Genomic DNA, 18,555 nt, shown 5'->3' on the forward strand with positions numbered 1-18,555 from the left:
ATTTTGCTAATTATTCATAACTTGCCAACTGCTGATGTAGATAATGCCCTTGTTCTTAGGAAATACACAATGAAGTATGTAAGAAGAAAAGTTCATAACATCTGTTACTTACTCTCAAATGTTTCAATAAAAATAATAATATATGTGAGAAAAAAAAAAGATATAGCAAAATGTTCATTGTTGATAAATCTAGTGAAAGGTGAAGAAACTTCACTGTAGTAGGCTTGCAACTTCGCATTACAGGTTAGAAAAAACAGCCAGGATGGCCCTAGGAGAGTTGAACCTAGAACCTTCAATGTGCAGGCAGAGGGTATGGTTCTAGAGGCTCAGACATAAAAAGAACGAAGTCTCCCAAGGCAGAAGTTATCCTGTCATTAAGATCATTTCAATACACACCCATGGGTCCAAAGATATCTAGATTCTCCTGTCATCACCAGCAAACTCCGACGAGGCAACATAACTGGGACTGTGATACCATCTGGATGCTTAAAATCCATGACAATCTGGAAGCAAAGACAAAAGCACAAAGATCAACCTAAAGGTTCATATACTACAAGGATAAGAATGATTCACTCATTCTATCTATCCTTTTAGACTAATACAGATTAAAACATGATAATGCTCAAAGAATAGCATAGCACAACCTTTAGTGTACGCAAGACTCAACTAAATGATGAAAACATACTTCATCCATAAAAATACAGACTCAGCAGGTACAGAGTGAAGCTCAGGAATGTCCAACATTCACCTCAGGAAATTCTGAGGATCATACAATGGAAACTACTTCAGTAGTGGTCAAACACAGGGTCTTTGGACTGAAACACTCGTATCTCAGCTCTTCCATGAGACTCAGGGCAAGCCATTTACCACCTCTATGTTATGGTTTTCTCAACTACTACAGGGTTGTTAGATGAATTAAACATATAATGGATATAAATCACAGTACCCAGCAAATAGAAAATACAGAAATAAGTCACTAGAAATTTTTATTATTCATAACATTCTAATAAAAGAAGGAGAAATAACTATTAGATGTAGGTTCTCATATACCTTTTGAAGTCATGCAACATATTAGAGACTTACTAATAAGAAAGTGAAAACAGGAAGATTTTCAGCAGCTTTTTCTAAGTTACATTCAAATACTATTTTGAGGGGCCAGCACTGTGGCACAGCGGGTTAACGCCCTGGTTTGAAGTGCCAGCATCCCATATGGGCGCTGGTTCAAGACCCGGCTGCTCTACTTCCAATCCAGCTCTCTGCTATGGCCTGGGAAAGCAGTAGCAGATGGCCCAAGTCCTTGGACCTCTGCACCCGCGTGGGAGACCCAGAAGAAGCTCCTGGCTCCTAGCTTCAGATTAGCACAGCTCCAGCTGTTGCAGCCAATTGGGGAGTGAACCATCGGATGGAAGACCTCTCTCTCTCTCTCTCTCTCTCTCTCTCTCTCTACCTCTCCCTCTCCCTCTCCCTCTCCCTCTCCTCTCTCTGTGTAACTCTGAATTTCAAATAAATAAATAAATCTTTTTAAAAAATACTATTTTGAATAACAACCTATAAAGATACAATACCCAAGAAGATTTTTTGTAATAGGAGCCCATCAAACACCAAAGACTGCAGTCTAAAAACAGTCGCAAGCCAAAAACATGAATTTAAAAGGTAAGTCGCAGGGCTAAAAAAAATATTCTCAAGTGAACAAATCAGTCCATTTGAAAAATAAATATAACATACCCGCTTAAGGGAAAAGCATCCCAACTGGCAGTACACTTCAATCCCTACAGTCAAAGCCACTGAGACCCCAGCAGGTATCACCAACAGTGAATACAGCAGAAATTACACTAAGCATCCACCCGGAACCAAAGTCAGTGCAATCTATCCAACTGATACCCTAGAACATATCAGCAGCAGAAAATCTTTTACTATGAAAGCTATAAAATTGACAGAAGCAACTGACCAATGTAGGGACACAGAAGATTGAAAAAAAGGTCACATGATTCTGCCAAGGAGACACAGTAACAGTAGCACCAGATGAAAAAGAAACAGAAATCAATGTATTGCCTGACAAATGATTTAAAATAATAATTTTAAAGAAACTTAATAAGGCAAAGAGAATATAGACAATCTAATGAAATCAGGAAAACAATTAATGAGAAATTTGTCAAAGATGGAGATTGTAAAAAAGAACTAATCAGAAATCTTGGAGCCAAAATACTCGGGAAACAAAATTTAAAATACAGTTGAGCCGGCGCCGCGGCTCAATAGGCTAATCCTCTGCCTGCGGCGCCAGCACATGAAGTTCTAGTCCTGGTCAGGGCCCTGGATTCTCTGTCCCGGTTGCTCCTCTTCAAGTCCAGCTCTCTGCTGTGACCTGGGAAGCCAGTGGAGGATGGCCCAAGTGCTTGGGCCCTGCACCTGCATGGGAGACCAGCAGAAGCACCTGGCTCCTGGCTTCAGATCAGCACAGTGTGCCGGCCGCAGTGGCCATTGGGGGGTGAACCAACGGTAAAGGAAGACCTTTCTCTCTGTCTCTCTCTCTCTCACTGTCCACTCTGCCTGTCAAAAAACAAACAAACAAAAAATACAGTTGAAAGCCTCAACAAGAATTGAGCAGGTAAAAGAAAGAATTCCTGGGGCCAGCACAGTGGCCGATCCAGCTCTCTGCTATGATCTGGGAAGGCAGCAGAAGATGGTCAGGTGCTTGGGTCCCTGTGCCCGCATGGGAAACATGAAAGAAGCTCCTGGCTTCTGGCTTCAGATCGGCCCAGCCCTGGCCATTGCGATCATTTTGGGAGTGAACCAGTGGATAGAAGACCTCTCTCCTGTCTCTCCCTCTATCTGGAACTCTACCTCTCAAATAAATAAATAAATAAATATTTAAAATAAAAAGGAGAAGAAGAAGAAAGAAGAAGAAGAGAAAGAATTCCTGAGCTTGAGGACAGGGGTTTTGAAATAACCCAGATGAAAAAAAAAACTGTTTTAATGAAAAAAATCTTTGAGATTTATGGGACACCAATAAACAAGCAAGCATTCTTATTATGGTTTCAGAAGGAAAAGAGAAAGAAAAGATACAGAAAATCTATTGGATGGAATAACTGCTGAAAACTTTCCAAATCTTGGGAAAGATAAGGACATTCAGGTCCAGCAATCGCAAAGGCTCATCTCCTAATAAATATTATCAAAAAAGCTTCTCTCTGAGGCATACTACAAACTGTCAGAATTATGAGACACAGAAAGAATTCTAAAGGCCAGCACTGGGAAATAATGAGTAAATCTGCTGCCTGCGAAGCCAGCATCCATATGGGTGCCAGTTTGTATCCCAACTGCTCCACTTCTCACCCAGCTTCCTGCTAATGGCCTGGGAAAGGCAGTAAAAGATGGCCCAAGTGTTTGAGAGCCTGCACCCACACCAGAAACCTGGATGAAGCTTCTGGGGAAACCAACCATTGAAACCAGCTGGGGAGTAAACTAGTAGATGGAAGATCTATTTCTCTTTGTTTTTCTATCTCTCTCTATAGTTCTGACTTTCAAATAAATACATTTTTTAAAAATAATTAGGCCGGCGCCGTGGCTCAACAGGCTAATCTTCCACCTTGCGGCGCCGGCACACCAGGTTCTAATCCCGGTCGGGATGCCGGATTCTGTCCCGGTTGCCCCTCTTCCAGGCCAGCTCTCTGCTGTGGCCAGGGAGTGCAGTGGAGGATGGCCCAAGTCCTTGGGCCCTGCACCCCATGGGAGACCAGGATAGGCACCTGGCTCCTGCCATCGGCCAGCCGCGGCGGCCATTGGAGGGTGAACCAACGGCAAAGGAAGACCTTTCTCTCTCTCACTGTCCACTCTGCCTGTCAAAAAATTAAAAAAAAAAAAAAATTTAAAAAAAATTAAAGAAAAAAAGATTTAAAGATTTAAAAATAATTATATATTTATTTATGTGACAGGTAGAGTTACATACAGTGAGAGAGAGAGACAGAGAGAAAGGTCTTCCTTCTGTTGGTTCACTCTCCAAATGGTGGCAACGACCGGCGCTGCACAGATCCGAAGCCAGGAACCAGGCGCTTCCTCCTGGTCTCCCATGTGGGTGCAGGGCCCAAGCACTTGGGCCATCCTCCACTGTATTCTCAGGCCACAGCAGAGAGCTGGATTAGAAGAGGAGCAGCCAGGACTAGAACTAGTGCCCACATGGGGTGCCAGCACCGCAGGCAGAGGATTAACCTAGTGTGCCACAGCGCTGGCCCCTAAAAATAATTTTAAAAATAGTAAGGGAAAAAGCCCAGAGTCACCTATAAAGAAATTCCCGCTAGATCAGCAACAGAAACATTAAAGGGAGGAGAGAATAGGATGAAATATTCAAAATCCCAAAACAATAAAAGCACCAGCTAAAAATACTATACCTGGCAAAGATAGCCTTCCGAAATGAAGTTTTACTTCTTCCTATGGCAAGTAAAATCTGAAGGAATTCATCATTACCACAATATAAGAAATGGTTAAGAGAGTTCTACACTAGAAGTGAAAGATGATAACTACCATGATGAAAACACATCAAAGTATGAATCTTAGCAGCATAGCAACTGCAAAAAAAAGAAAGACAAAAAAATCTAATGATTTATATTTCGTTTTTACTTCCTTCTGGATCTCATTTGCTATTCATTTAGTTAGGGTTTTTATTACCTGTATTAATTAGAACCACAGTTCTGTAATTTTTTTTCTTGTATTCAATAGGTTCTGATATCAGGGTTATGTTGATTTTTTTTTTTTTTTTTTTTTGGACAGGTGGAGTTAGAGACAGAGAGAAAGGTCTTCCTTCCGTTGGTTCACTACCCAAATGGCCGCTATGGCCAGCATGCTGCACCGATCCAAGCCAGGAGCCAGGTGCTTCCTGCTGGTCTCCCATGCGGGTGCAGGGCCCAAGCACTTGAGCCATCCTCCACTGCCTTCCCGGGCCACAGCAGAGAGCTGGACTGGAAGAGGAGCAACCGGAACAGAACCGGCACCCCAACAGGGACTAGAACCTGGGGTGCCGGCGCCGCAGGCGGAGGATTAGCCTAGTGAGCCACGCACCGGCCATGTTGATTTCTTAAAATGAATAGTGATGGGGCCAGCACTGTGGCACAGTGGGTTAAAGCCTGGCCTACAGTGCCAGCATCCCATATGGGTGCCAGTTCAAGTCCTGGCTGTTCTTCTTCTGATCCAGCTCTCTACTATGGTCCAGGAAGGCAGTGGAAGATGGCCCGGGTGCTTGGGCCCCTGCACCCACATGAGAGACCCAGAAGAAGCTCCTGGCTCCTGGTTTCAGATCGGCACAGCTCTGGCCATTGCAGTCATTTGGGCAGTGAACCAGCAGATGGAAGACCTTCCTCTCTGCTTCTGCCTGTCACTGTCTGTAACTCTACCTCTCAAATAAATAAATTCTTTAAAGAAGAATAGAGAAAGCACTTTTCTATCTTCCGAAAAAACATATTACTGTACTGTTACTTCATCTTTAAAAGTTCAGTAGAATTCTATTGAATTTCTTAATTATCCCCAGGGAAAGATTTTAAGAACCAATTTAATTTCTTAATTAATATGGGCTGTTAATTTTTTTTCTTGGAGTGGGTATTTAGTATAAGGTTAAGACACCACTTCGGATACCTGCATACTGTATGGATTATCTAGGCTGGAGTCTTGGTTCCACTTCTGATACCAACTCTCTGCTAATGTGCACCCTGGGAGGCAGCAGGTGACGTCTCCAAGTACTTGGGTCCTTACCACCCACACTAGGGACCTGGATTCAGTTCCCAGCTCCCAGCTTCAGGCTGACCTGACCCTGGCTTTTACAGGCATTTGGAGAATGAACCAGGAAATGTTAGATTTTCTTTCTCTCTCCTTATCTTTTAAATAAATAAAATAAATTTTTAAAAATTTCTAAATCCATGCTTAAAAATTTTTTCTGTCAGTTTTCTGAATTTTTGCATTTCACACAATTTGCCAACATTATTGGAATAAAATTGTTTAGTATCTTTTAAAAAAAAGCTAACACATATATACATATATATATGTGTTGTATATATATATATATATAACACAACATAACAACAAAGTAAGTTCATGCATGAGGTTGTTAAATTGAAGTATTTGAATTTTGCATATCTCTAATAAAATGCATCAGATTCATGCTCTAAGTCATGTATGTGGAAATATATAGGAATATATATATATATCAAATCCCTGTGATGTGGATCTGGCCAATTATTTTCAGACCCCATACTAAGATTTCTGATTGTGACAGAACCCCTTTCCCACTTTTTTCTTGTTTAAATGACGTATGTTAGAAATACACAACCATTTTTATAGTTTCCATTATTAATGAGAAAATGTTAACATTTAAGTGTAAAATTTAAGTGACTATATTAAAATTGACCTTATTGGAACAGATGTTTGGTACAGCTGTTAAGTCCCTGTTTGGGATGCCTGCATCCCATGTTGGAATGACTGGTTGAAGTCCTGGCTACTCTGCTTCCAATCCAGCTTCCTGCTAATGCATACCCTGGGAGGCAGAGAAATGATGGCTCAAATACTTGGGTCCCTGCCACCCATGTGGGAGACCCGGGTGGAGTTCCAGACTCCTGGTTTTGGCCTGGCTCAGACCTGGATGCTGCAGGCATTTGGGGAGAGAACCAGCAGATGGGAGATCACTCTGTCTTTCTCATTGCCTTTGCCTGCCTGCCAACTAAAATGAAAATAAATAAACAAAACTACCTTACCTATTCTGCTTTTTTAAAAATGTTAGAGAATTTAAGTAGCTGTTATGTAGGTTTTTACTATATAATTTTTAAAATTTTGCTGTATGAGATTTCATAACAAATTGTTGGGGGAAGAGGGGAAAACACTGTAGCTGGGGCCAGCTCTGTGGCACCAGTGGATTAAGCAGTGACCTGCAGCACCAGCAACCCATACGGGTTCTGGTTTGAATTCCAGCTGCTCCACTTCCAGTCTAGCTCCCAGCTCATGCACCTAGGAAAGTAGTGGAGGTTGGTCCAAGTCCCTGGGCCCCTGCACCCATGTGGGAGACCCAAAAGAAGCTCCTAGCTCTTGGATTCAGCCAGGCCTACCCCTGGTTGTTGTAGCCATTTGGGGAGTAATCAGCAGACAGAAGATTGTTTTCTCGGTCTCTCCTCCTCTCGCTGTAACTCTGTCTTCTAAATAAACAAATAAGTCTTAAAAAAAACCCAAAAACTGTGGCTCACCTAATTTTTAAACTAATGTATGTAAGTTTTCATATTCTGAATAGAAGCCAAAGGCTTCACATAGGAAAGAATAATGAACATATTTGTCACTTTATTAGAGATTATCATCTGTGGCTTAAAGGAAATCTCATACCCAGATTAAACTTGTCGTGATGGAAAAATATTCTGGAAGACTAGACTTCAAAGCATTTATCAAATATATATTAATCATTGTGTGTGTATCAAGGCTGCAATGATGAGTATGAAAAACAGTATCTCTTCCTGACTAGAGGTTACAGTTTCTGGCTAATATTTAGCATGTCTTACAAATCTACAATCTATATGTATTTGTTAAATTCAAACACATTCCCTCCTACCATCAGAGGAGAATGATTCTCAAATAGAGAAATTTAATTTTAAACAAATGATTAGGAACTGAAAAGAGAAGTATGATTAGGATGGTAATTAATTTGCAAACACTTGTCCTAATATACACAAGCCAAATTTCAAGGAAAAAAATACATAACCAAATAAGCCATATGTTATGGGAAGTATGTTTAAGAGGATACAGAATAGTTATTATTGATAATCATTATTGATCTTCTTTCTTTCCTGCTACATCTCTTGTATACCAACTTTGTAAAACATTATGTGATCACTTCTTGGCCTTTTGGCTAAGATCAAGTGTGTAAAACATTATGTAAGGACTAGTCACAATTAGGCTAGTTAACTCATCTCATATTTGGTATTAAAACAACAAACATTATGCCAGCCAGAGGGTCAAGCACAAAAATGCAAAAAAAAAAAAAAAAAAAGTCTTGAAATACACACTATGAGTATTATTTTTCTAATAATTATTCTTCAAAACTACTAAAGAAAAAATAAGCACAAATCTTTCTACCTCTAAAGTTCAAAAAATTCCAATATAAAATAAATATGATCGGGGCCGGCGCTGTGGCATCATGGGTAAAGCCGCCACCTGCAGTGCCGGCATCGCATATGGGCGCTGGTTCGAATCCCAGCTGCTCCACTTCTGACCCAGCTCTCTGCTATGGCCTGGGAAAGCAGTAGAAGATGGCCCAAGTCCTTGGGCCCCTGCACCTGTGTGGGAGACCCAGAAGAAGCTGCTGGCTCCTGCCTTCGGATCAGCACAGCTCCGGCCATTGCGGGCATTTGGGGATGAACTAGCGGATGGAAGACCTCTTTCTCTCTCTGCCTCTCCTTCTTTCTGTGTAACTTTGACTTTCAAGTAAATAAATAAGTCTTTAAAATAAATAAAAAAATTTGATCATAATGACATACAAAGGACATTTTTAAATGAATGAATGAGAGTCCAGCACTGTGGCGTAGTGGCTAAAGCTGCAGCCTTCAGGGCTGGCATCCCATACAGATGCTGGTTCAAGTCCCGGCTACTCTGCTTCTGATCCAGCTCCCTGCTATGGCCTGGGAAAGCAGTAGAGGATGGCCCAAGTTCTTGGGCCCGTGTACCCACGTGAGAGACCCAGAAGAAGCTACAAGCTCCTAGCTTCAAATCAGCCCAGCTCTAGCCATTGCGGCCATTTAGGGAGTGAATCAGCAGATGGAAGACCTCTCTCTTTTTCTGCCTCTGCCTTTAACTCCCTGTAACTTTTGCCTTTCAAATAAATAAATAAAACTTTAAAAAAAGAATGAATGAAATATACATAAAAAACATAGTATCTGACTTGCCAGATAATCACCATTATTAATATTCAAATACACTTCTTTACCATCTTTCTCTAGACATTTTTAAAAATGTTAAAAAGTACTTTTTTATGAAACATGGCATCCTGCTATTTTCATTTGTCATTATATAATGGACACTATTCATGTCTAAACATTTTTAATGGCTGCAAAATACCATCATGTGGATGTACTATAATTTTAGTTAGTGCTGTATTTTCAAATATTTAGGATACTTATACTTTTTATAATAAACACTGTTTTAATGAACAACTTAATAAGTAAAACTTTATTGGAATTACTGTCTTCGAAAAGGGTTAGCAGTCAAAGGGTGCTTAATACAAAGACAAACTGCTTTCTGAAGGCTGTACAAATCTATATTCCCAGTAGCAGTATGAAACTTTCTGATCATATTTTAACCAACACAAAAAGATGATTTTTTATTATCTTAATTTCAAAGAGTAAACAAATAAGTGAAATATCCACTGTGGCTTTAACTTTAAAATCTCTGAAAACTTAAATTGCAAATCACTCCCAACTTTTGCTGATGATTTCACTTATGGTTTTTCAAATTTATTTATTTATTTATTTATTTTTGACCGGCAGAGTTAGTGAGAGAGAGACAGAGAGAAAGGTCTTCCTTTTTCTGTTGGTTCACCCCCCAAGTGGCTGCTTCGGCCGGCGCACTGCACCAATCCGAAGCCAGGAGCCAGGTGCTTCCTCCTGGTCTCCCATGGGGTGCAGGGCCCAAGCACTTGGGCCATCCTCCACTGCCTTCCCAGGCCACAGCAGAGAGCTGGACTGTAAAAGGAGCAACCGGGACAGAACCGGTGCTTCAACTGGGACTAGAACCCGGGTTGCCGGTGCCGCAGGTGGAGGATTAGCCTAGTGAGCTGTGGTGCTGGCCTCAAATTTATTTTTTAATACTTCATTTTTCTTTTATGATTATTATTTTATTTGGTTTACTTGAAAAGCAGAGAGACAGAGATCTTCCATCCTCTGATTTATTCTTCAAACACTGTCAACAGCCAGGGTTGGGCCAGGCCAAAGCCATGAATCAAGAGTTCAATCCATGACTCCCATATGGGTGGCAAGCACCCAATAACTTAAGTCACCGTCTGCTGCCTCCCAGGGAAGCTGGATTAGAAGCAAAGTAGACAGGACTCAACCCAGGCATTCCAATATGGCAGGCAGGCATCCAAAGCAGGGACTTCAGTGTTGCACCAAATGCCTACACTATGGTTACCTGAATGTGTAGAAGTTTTCAGGGCTAGCTTCATGAACAAACAGGAATGCTCAGGGCTCTGTGCTCAAACAGGTCCCTATATAACGTTTAATGCTCTACTGTCACTATCCTGAATTTCTTGATTTTACTTTTAAACTTCTGTTTGTTAAATGAAGCCTGATGAAATAATGGAGCACATACAGGATCAGAGGAAATACACACGATAAGCCTGACCACAACTGAGGACCACTGCACAACGCACTGTGAATGTCCCATGACTACAGAAAGTGTAGGAGTTCAGTGAGACTCACAATAAGAGACAAGCATTTTACATCTACAACTGAATAAGTGGGAACATTGACAGCCTAGAGAAGCCACCAGAGCTGGCTACAAAGGCAGAAAAAAGGCAATAGAGTTCTAAGAAACATAAGCAACCAAGGAAGTGTACCATCATTACCTTTCTTTCTTGTGTTACTTTCCTGTATTAGTCAACCACTTCTAGCAAAAATGATGACATAGAAGGAAATGCAAAAATAAAGACAACCTGTCAGGAGTTCGGCTGAGCTGATCTGAGAGAGCTCAGCTGTGAGGTGTCAGAGTAGCTGATAATAACAAATCAAAAATGAAACATTGGGACCAGGGCTGTGGCATAACAGGTAAAGCCACCACCTGCAATGCCAGCTTCCCATATGGGTGCCGTTCTAGTCCCGGTTGCTCCACTTCCAATCCAGCTCTCTGCTATGGCCTGGGAAAGCAGTAGAAGATGGCCCAAGTCCTTGGGTCCCTGCATCCATGTGGGAGACCTGGAGGAAGCTCCTGGCTTATGATCAGTGCAGCTCCGGCCGGGGCAACCAATTGGGGAGTGAACAAGAGGATGGAAGATCCCTCTCTCTCTCTGCCTCTCTTTCTCTAACTCTGACTTTCAAATAAATAAATAAATCTTTAATAATAATAATAATAATAATAATGTCAGGCAGCTTCAATTTTAAAAAAAATGAAAGATTGATCACTTATTGCAACAGGATAAACAAAGTCTAAAATTAGAGGAAGCACCAACTCCTCTCATTCCATTTTCCCCACTGAATGTTGTACCAATCAAGGGTGAGGAGGATCATCATAGACACAGGTATCATCTCACTACGGAGGGAGCCCTGAACAAAAGGCTCCTGCATTCTTATGAACCTAGGGCAGAGGACAGGTGAGGTGGGAAGGACTAAGAATAGAAAAGTAAGGAGTACCTCATTAAAGTGGGGAAATGTGTCTTCAAGGTTTCGTACTCCCTCCTCGCTTCCCCACCTCGTCCCTGCCAAGACACACACATACAAGGAGGCACTGCAGAAGGGCTTGAAGATGACCTCAGTCCAAGGCCTCACTCAGACTCAGAAATGCAGGTGCCTGGACTCACAATGCAACACACGCATAAGAGCACAGTCAGCCAGGAAGCCTGATGCCTTCAGTGCACCTCCCTGCAGAGACTAACACACCAGCTGTGAACCATGTGGGGAATGGGAAGAGGAAATTTTTCTCACGAAGCCTGCTCGTCAACATTCTGCAATGCTTGAACTCCTGCTAACACATAGCTCCTTTTCCTTTCAGTCCTTCTTCACTCATCAGTAACCTAAAAGGGCACAGTATTAGTAGGACGTGCACATAGCAAGAAGTGAAACAAAAACAGCCACAGTTGAGTTAGTTTTGTACAGCATTTCCATTGCTCTGGTAAAAATGACAGGTACATATGAGCACAAAATACAAACTTTTTAAGTTTGGTGATTCCACATATGAGTTAAATATTCTTTAGTTGCATTTGAAATTGGTGTTACATGCTATAAAGATAAATGGTAAAATTCTTGCGAATAACTTAAAATTTATATTTCTTTACTAAGGATAATATTAAATAGTAAATAAAACCACTTTGACAAGGAGAGGTTACAGAACAAAAAAGACAGTACCTGTAAGTTTACTATTTCCTGCTGTTAGAACAAGAAGCTCACATTTTCATTTTGAATTGAAATCCACAAATTATGTAGCTGGCCCCTGAAGTTTTGTAATTTTTTATGTCATCAACCTATTGTTTTGTGCTTACCAGACACAAAAATATAATCTATTTCTTTGTATGTTTAAAATAGCCCCAATCAGTCAGATAAATATTCATTCTTACTTTCTTTTAGAATTCTTATTTTTTATATTTAAGATTTCATTCCTTATTTAATTGACTATGATTTGATAATATATATTATACAACATATATGTAATATATAATATATAATATATAATATAATTTTAATTCAAGGAAATAACTTTCATTTATGAAACTAGATTTCCCATAAAAATTAAATTTTTCTTAGAATATTCCATCATCAAAATAAGTTATTTCAATGTCCTCACATTTAAAATATCTGTACCTTAACTAAATAACGTTTGTTAAAACATTTTTAAAGGCATTTTTTAAAGAAAATTCACTAAGGATTCACAATCAGTAATGTTCTCTTGCAACCGCTGAATCATTCTGCCGTGTGACAGCTTTGCTCCACAGGAGCTTTATCCAATTATTCTTTTTGGTTTTACCTATTTTCTCTATTTTCTAAGATGGCAAAGTCAATAAAGATCAAGTCCCCAGCAAGCTCATGGGGCAAGGCTGAGGATGATGTTTAGTTCAAAGCTAACAAACAAAAAATCTGACATTCTGATCTCATACAACCTTTACACATCTAAACTACAATAGGAAGGAAACCCCAGACATAGTTATCATTCTATCATTCAAGAAAAGATAAGATTCAGGACAGAAAAGTACAGGACAAATAAACAGATCTCTGTGTTGGCTAAATGGGAACATGAAAAATACATTACTACTGGGAACACGTCTAAGAAAGAAGACAAGTTTAATACAGATGCTTAATGGTAAGAAATAGGCTGAGATCATTAACCTTTTGAGAGAAACTCTCAAGGGCACCTGGGCAAGTGACAACATGATATGAAGCTCAGAGGCCATAAGTTACTCTATTTAACTGCTGATAATGTTAAATAGCTGAAAGTCCACCTGTTTCCCACAGCCTACCAAGTACTAATCTTCCATAGCTGTGCTCATGCTTTTATTTGGCCCAAATGAAATAACAGTTTGCTTTGATTTTAAACAGCAAACAGGGGATCCCACAAGTCTTACCGTGAGCATATCTACTGTGTTTGGGTAAGTGAAAACAAAGAGGGCCAGCGCTGTGGCGCAGCAGGTTAAAGTCCTGGCCTGAAGCACCGGCATCCCATATGGGCACCAGTTCAAGTCCTGGCTGCTCCTCTTCCGATCCAGCTCTCTGCTATGGCCTGAGATAGCAGTAGAAGGTGGTCCAAGTTTTTGGGCCCCTGCACCTTACGTGGGAGACCCGGAAGAAGCTCTTGGCTCCTGGCTTCGGATCAGCACAGCTCCGGCCATTGCGGCCATCTGGGGAGTGAACTAACAGATAGAAGACCTCTCTCTCTGTCTCTACCTCTCTCTGTAACTTTGCCTTTCAAAGAAATGAAATAAATCTTAAAAAAAAAAAAAAAAAGAGGGAAAAAGGAGAAATAGAGTCAAAATTGCAATGACACAAGATTAAAACCACAAATTGTTTACAAAGAAATACAGCCATTTCAAAAATATTTGTTTATATATTTCCCCTGGCTTTACAAGTTTAGATTCCTATCATATGGGGAGATAATTAAGCCACTGTAAGATATAAGACGAATTTTGAGTACTGTTAGTAAAACAAATATTGTTTGCTACCTCTCAACAATTGATACTCCCAGAAGTATACATTGCTATGATGAACAAGAGCTGGAAGAGAAAATTGCTGGTACAGTACATTTTTCCAAAGCAGAGGAGTTCACAGAAATTTCTCCCTAGAGACCCTTCAGAGACTAATGGTTGTCAATCCTCTACCCATGCCATTAGTTAGCTCTTTTAAGACCTGTTGAAACTGAGGCCTGTCACAAACCCATTTCCCTTTCCTGGTTACTGCTGGTAAAATATGTTTAAAACCACACACATACATACATACACAAACACACATATGAGACTTGAAAATATTTGGATAAATTTCTGGAATGTTATAATGCTAAAATTGCCAGGTCTGATAAAACTCAAAGAAAAAGAGATGATGTCACTAATACACACTGAAATCAACACTCCAGACCTACCATTTGAAAATAACAAAAGGTAAAGAACTCTGCCCTCTTGTCCTGCAGTCAGCATCAGTTTTATAGAGTATAGGCCCCTGTATTCTGGTCATGAGCACTAAAATGGCATGGTGCCCTACAGCATGAAAAATGGGCTCATAACTAGTATGTACAGCGCTAAATACCACTGCAGTCCAAAGGCACTTCTTACTGCTACTGGGAGAAAATGAGGAAGAACACCATTTCACATTTTTAGCATAAAAACTTCTAATTGATCAGGTTCCATGTACACTTGGGAATGTACCTGCAGTATTACATGTGGAACCAGGCAAATTAGATAAAAATTTTAGAATACCACAAAACAATCTACATTACAGCAGTAGTTAGAAAAATTCCACCTTTCAAACAGCTGTGTTTCAAAACTAGGTTTCAGCTGCAACGTGAATAGATTCTGCCATCTCGTCCTCTTCACCCTCAAATACAGATGTCTGGGAACTCTCTTGTCCAGCCAAGCTCAAGTGTAATGTACAACAGACAAGTCAGCTTTTAGGTCAACAGTCTAAACATACTGTTAAATGACACAATGGAAACACAATATACTTTCCATTACAGAAAAATGATACTGATAAAGAAAAAGACACTAAGTTAGGGGTACTTTAGTCACCACTGCATATCCAATATTAAAGTACTTAGCTTAAATGATTATGGCATAATATGCTCAAGCTTATGTGTGTATACTGAGACCACTTGCTATGAGCTCTCATCTATCACACTGTGGCTTTATTTGTTTGCACCCACTATGAAGTGAAATCCACTACTACTCACAATTGGGCACTCAAGAGCCAGTCACAAACCAGTACGATGAAATTAAATTTTTGGCCAGTGTTGTGGTTCAGCAAGTGAAACCACCACCTGCAATGCAGACATCCAATATCCGAGTGTTAAATCCAAGTCCCAGCTATTCCATTTCCAATCCAGCTCCCTGCTGAAGTGCTTGGGAAAGCAGCGAATGACGATCCAAGTATTTGGGCCCCGCTACCCATAAAGGAGACTTGGATGGAGTTCTGGGCTCTTGGCTCTGGCCCAGCCCAGCCCTGTCCATTGCAGGCATTTGGGGAGTGAAGCAGCAGATGGAAGATTTCTCTGTCTCTCCCTCTCTCTTCGTCATTCTGTCTTCCAAGTAAACAAATATATAAATCTCTTATCAAAAGGGCTTTAAAAAACTTAATTAATTTATACTTTATAAATAAGGCTACAGAGGTAATGAAACATGTTAGCTTAAAATTAAATTTTTAAAATGTTACCCTTATTTATTTGTTAGAGTCTATCGGTACCTTATACTCAACAAATATTTTTGAATGAATGAATGAATGCATTCTCATGAATACTTTAGTTGAGAGGAAAAAAAAGGGTCGTATACCTTACATTCTTGGACAAACAACTTTCTAAGTTCCATTTGTTTATTTTCTGGCCTTTTTTTCTTCCTTGAGCAAAATAAATCAACAGATTCATATACATAGATAACCAAAAAGAGACAGCTAGAATAATAAGAACAATAGTCATGGAGTATCCATTCCTAAGGCCCTGGACTTTTCATCATAAGGAAGAGGTCACTTAATATAGCATCTACCATGTCCACAGCATAGAGTAGGTGATTGCTTGTGGTGATGATCACTGTAATGGCAATGTTGAAGGTGGTGGGAACAGAAGCAATAGTAGCTGCTATTATAATTACTAAATGCTTATCCACTCTGAATGACAACTAAAATGAGAGTATTATATGCCAATCCAAATATAAGACACTAAGCATGGAAATGAAGTGATTTCCATGGTCATTTAAAGGTTACTGATAGGGATGAGTTAGAACCCAAGTCTCCCAATTTACCCAATGCTAAATCCAGCCCAGTACAAATACCCAAGGACCTGAAAACATAAGAGTACATAAGAAAAATATGTGGAAAATACATTTAAAAGATAAAATGATTTGGTGCAAAAACTTTTGAAATCCACAGTTTTTTCCTCACACACAATTTTCTATGAATGCTTTGAAGTCTGCTTCTACACAAAGGCTTTAACTTTTTCAGTTTCTAGCACTATGTTGGAATATTTAATTGAATGATGACTATGGGGGGCCTATATTACTTCATTTCTATTTATTCTTTGTCTGAAAGGATAAATCTGAAATCCTACTATCTTTTAGAGTTAATACTATACCACATTAGCAATTCAGCATTTTCTAACTCAATGCTTCAAAATCCTAGCTAAACAATACAATCACCTATGAGCATTCTACACATACAGAAAGCAGGTCTTGATCTCATATCTTCCAAATCAGAATAATTCACAATATCTGCTCTGGAAACATACGGAGCCTAGCAAGGGGGACAAATATCAAATATCAGACACAGACTATAAAACAAAAAAAGATGCTTGCCACATTCAAAGATATAAGTGCTAAGCTTTAACATTTCAGCAGAAGGGAAGGTGCTGTGGCGGATAAAGCCATGAAGCCACTGCCTGCAGCGCCAGCATCCCATATGGGCACTGGTTCAAGTCCTGGCTGCTCAGTTTCCAAGCTTGTTCCCTGTTAATGCATCTGGGAAAGCAGTGGAGGATGGCCCAAGTGCTTGGGCCTCTGCATCCACATGCGAGACCTGGAAGAAGCTCCTGGCTCCTGGCTTCAGATGGGCCCAGTTCTGGAAGTTGAGGCCATTTGAGGCATGAACCAGCTGATAGAAGATCTCTCTCTCTCTCTCTCTCTCTCTAACTCTGCCTTTCAAAAAAAATTTTTTTGTAATTTCAGCAGAGACCAGAAATGATAAAAAGAAGCATTGAATTTGTGAAGAAAAACCAAACAGATATTCTAAAACACAGAAAATATTCTAGAACACAGAAAATAAGTAAAATCAAGAATACAGATGAGCCTGGCAAGGTGGCACAGTGTGTTAAGCTGCACTTTCGACAGCAGCATACCATACTAGAGGGCTAGTGGCTGGTTCAAGTCCCAGCCATTCTGCTTCCAATCCAGCTCCCTACCAATGCTCCTTGGAAGGTAGGGAAAATGGCCCAAGTACTTAGACCACTGCTACCCATGTGGAACCACGAGGAAGTTCCAGATTCCTGGCTTAGGCCTGGCCCAGCCTGGCTACTGAGACAATTTGGGGATAAACCAGTAGATGGAAGATCTCTCTCTCTCTCTCTCTCTCTCTCTCTCTCTCTCTCTTTCTCTCTCTCTTTCTTTCTTGCTGTTGCTCTGCCTCTCAAGTAAATAAATATTTTTTTTAAAAGAATACAAAAAAAAAATGAAAGGACAGAATGGGTCAGAAGCAAAATCTACAGAGATAATGACAGAGTTTTTCAAAACTGATAGACAAAACCAATCAATACATTCAAAATTCCCTACAAACCCCCAAGCAGAATAAACAGACCCGTCAAAAATAGCAGAATAAGCAGGCCCACCAAAACAAAACCACACAACACAAAAGAATGAAAGAAAGATATATTAAAAACAAAAAACTAGGGGCCGGCGTCATGGCTCATTTGGTTAATCCTTGGCCTGAGGCGCCGGCATCACATATGGGCGCCGGGTTTTAGTCCCAGTTGCTCTTCTTCCGGTCCGGCTCTCTGCTGTGGCATGGGAGGGCAGTGGAGGATGGCTCAGGTGCTTGGGCCCCTGCACCCACATGAGAGACCAAGAGGAAACACCTGGCTCCTGGCTTCGGATCAGCATAGTTCCAGCCTTAGTGGCCATTTGGGGAGTGAACCAATGGAGGGAAGACCTTTCTCTCTGTCTCTCTCTCTCACTAACTCTATCTGTAAAAAAAACAAACAAACAAACAACCTAGAGAAAGTCACTTTCAAAGGTAGCAAGAAGGTACAGAGGGTTAAGCCACAGCCTGGGATACCCCCATCCCATACTGGAGTGCTGGGGTTCAAGTCCCAGCCATTGCACTTCTCTTTTATTGTATGTGTGTCTGTGTATATATTTTTCTTTATTATATTTTAATTGTGTAAATTGTGTATTTTTCTTTATTATTCTCATGTTGCAAGAGTTTTGTTTTTTTGTTTTGTTTTGTTTTTTTGAGATTTTATTTATTTATTTAAAAAGCAGAGTTACAGAGAGAGGGAGAGACAGAGAGAAAGGTCTTCCATCTACCAGGTTCACTCCCCAAATGGCCACAACAGCCGGAACTGAGTCAAACCAAAGCCAGGAGCTAGAAGCTTCTTCCAGGTCTCCCAGGCGGGTGCAGTGGCCCAAGCACTTGGGCAATCTTTTACTGTTTTCCCTGG

At 40.4% G+C, this 18,555-nt stretch overlaps 1 protein-coding gene across 2 annotated transcripts in view; it reads right to left on the reverse strand.

Annotated features, from left to right (window-relative positions):
- ALKBH8 (alkB homolog 8, tRNA methyltransferase) overlaps window positions 1-18,555 on the reverse strand; it is a 76,722-nt gene that overhangs the window by 33,101 nt on the left and 25,066 nt on the right. For both annotated transcript variants that reach the window (XM_062196959.1, XM_062196960.1), the window contains exon 8: window positions 397-503. In XM_062196959.1, the coding sequence (XP_062052943.1) occupies window positions 397-503 (107 nt within the window). The remainder of the gene's footprint in view (window positions 1-396; window positions 504-18,555) is intronic.

The sequence above is a fragment of the Lepus europaeus genome, chromosome 7 (assembly GCF_033115175.1).
Source record: "Lepus europaeus isolate LE1 chromosome 7, mLepTim1.pri, whole genome shotgun sequence".
Taxonomy (NCBI): Eukaryota; Metazoa; Chordata; class Mammalia; order Lagomorpha; family Leporidae; genus Lepus; species Lepus europaeus.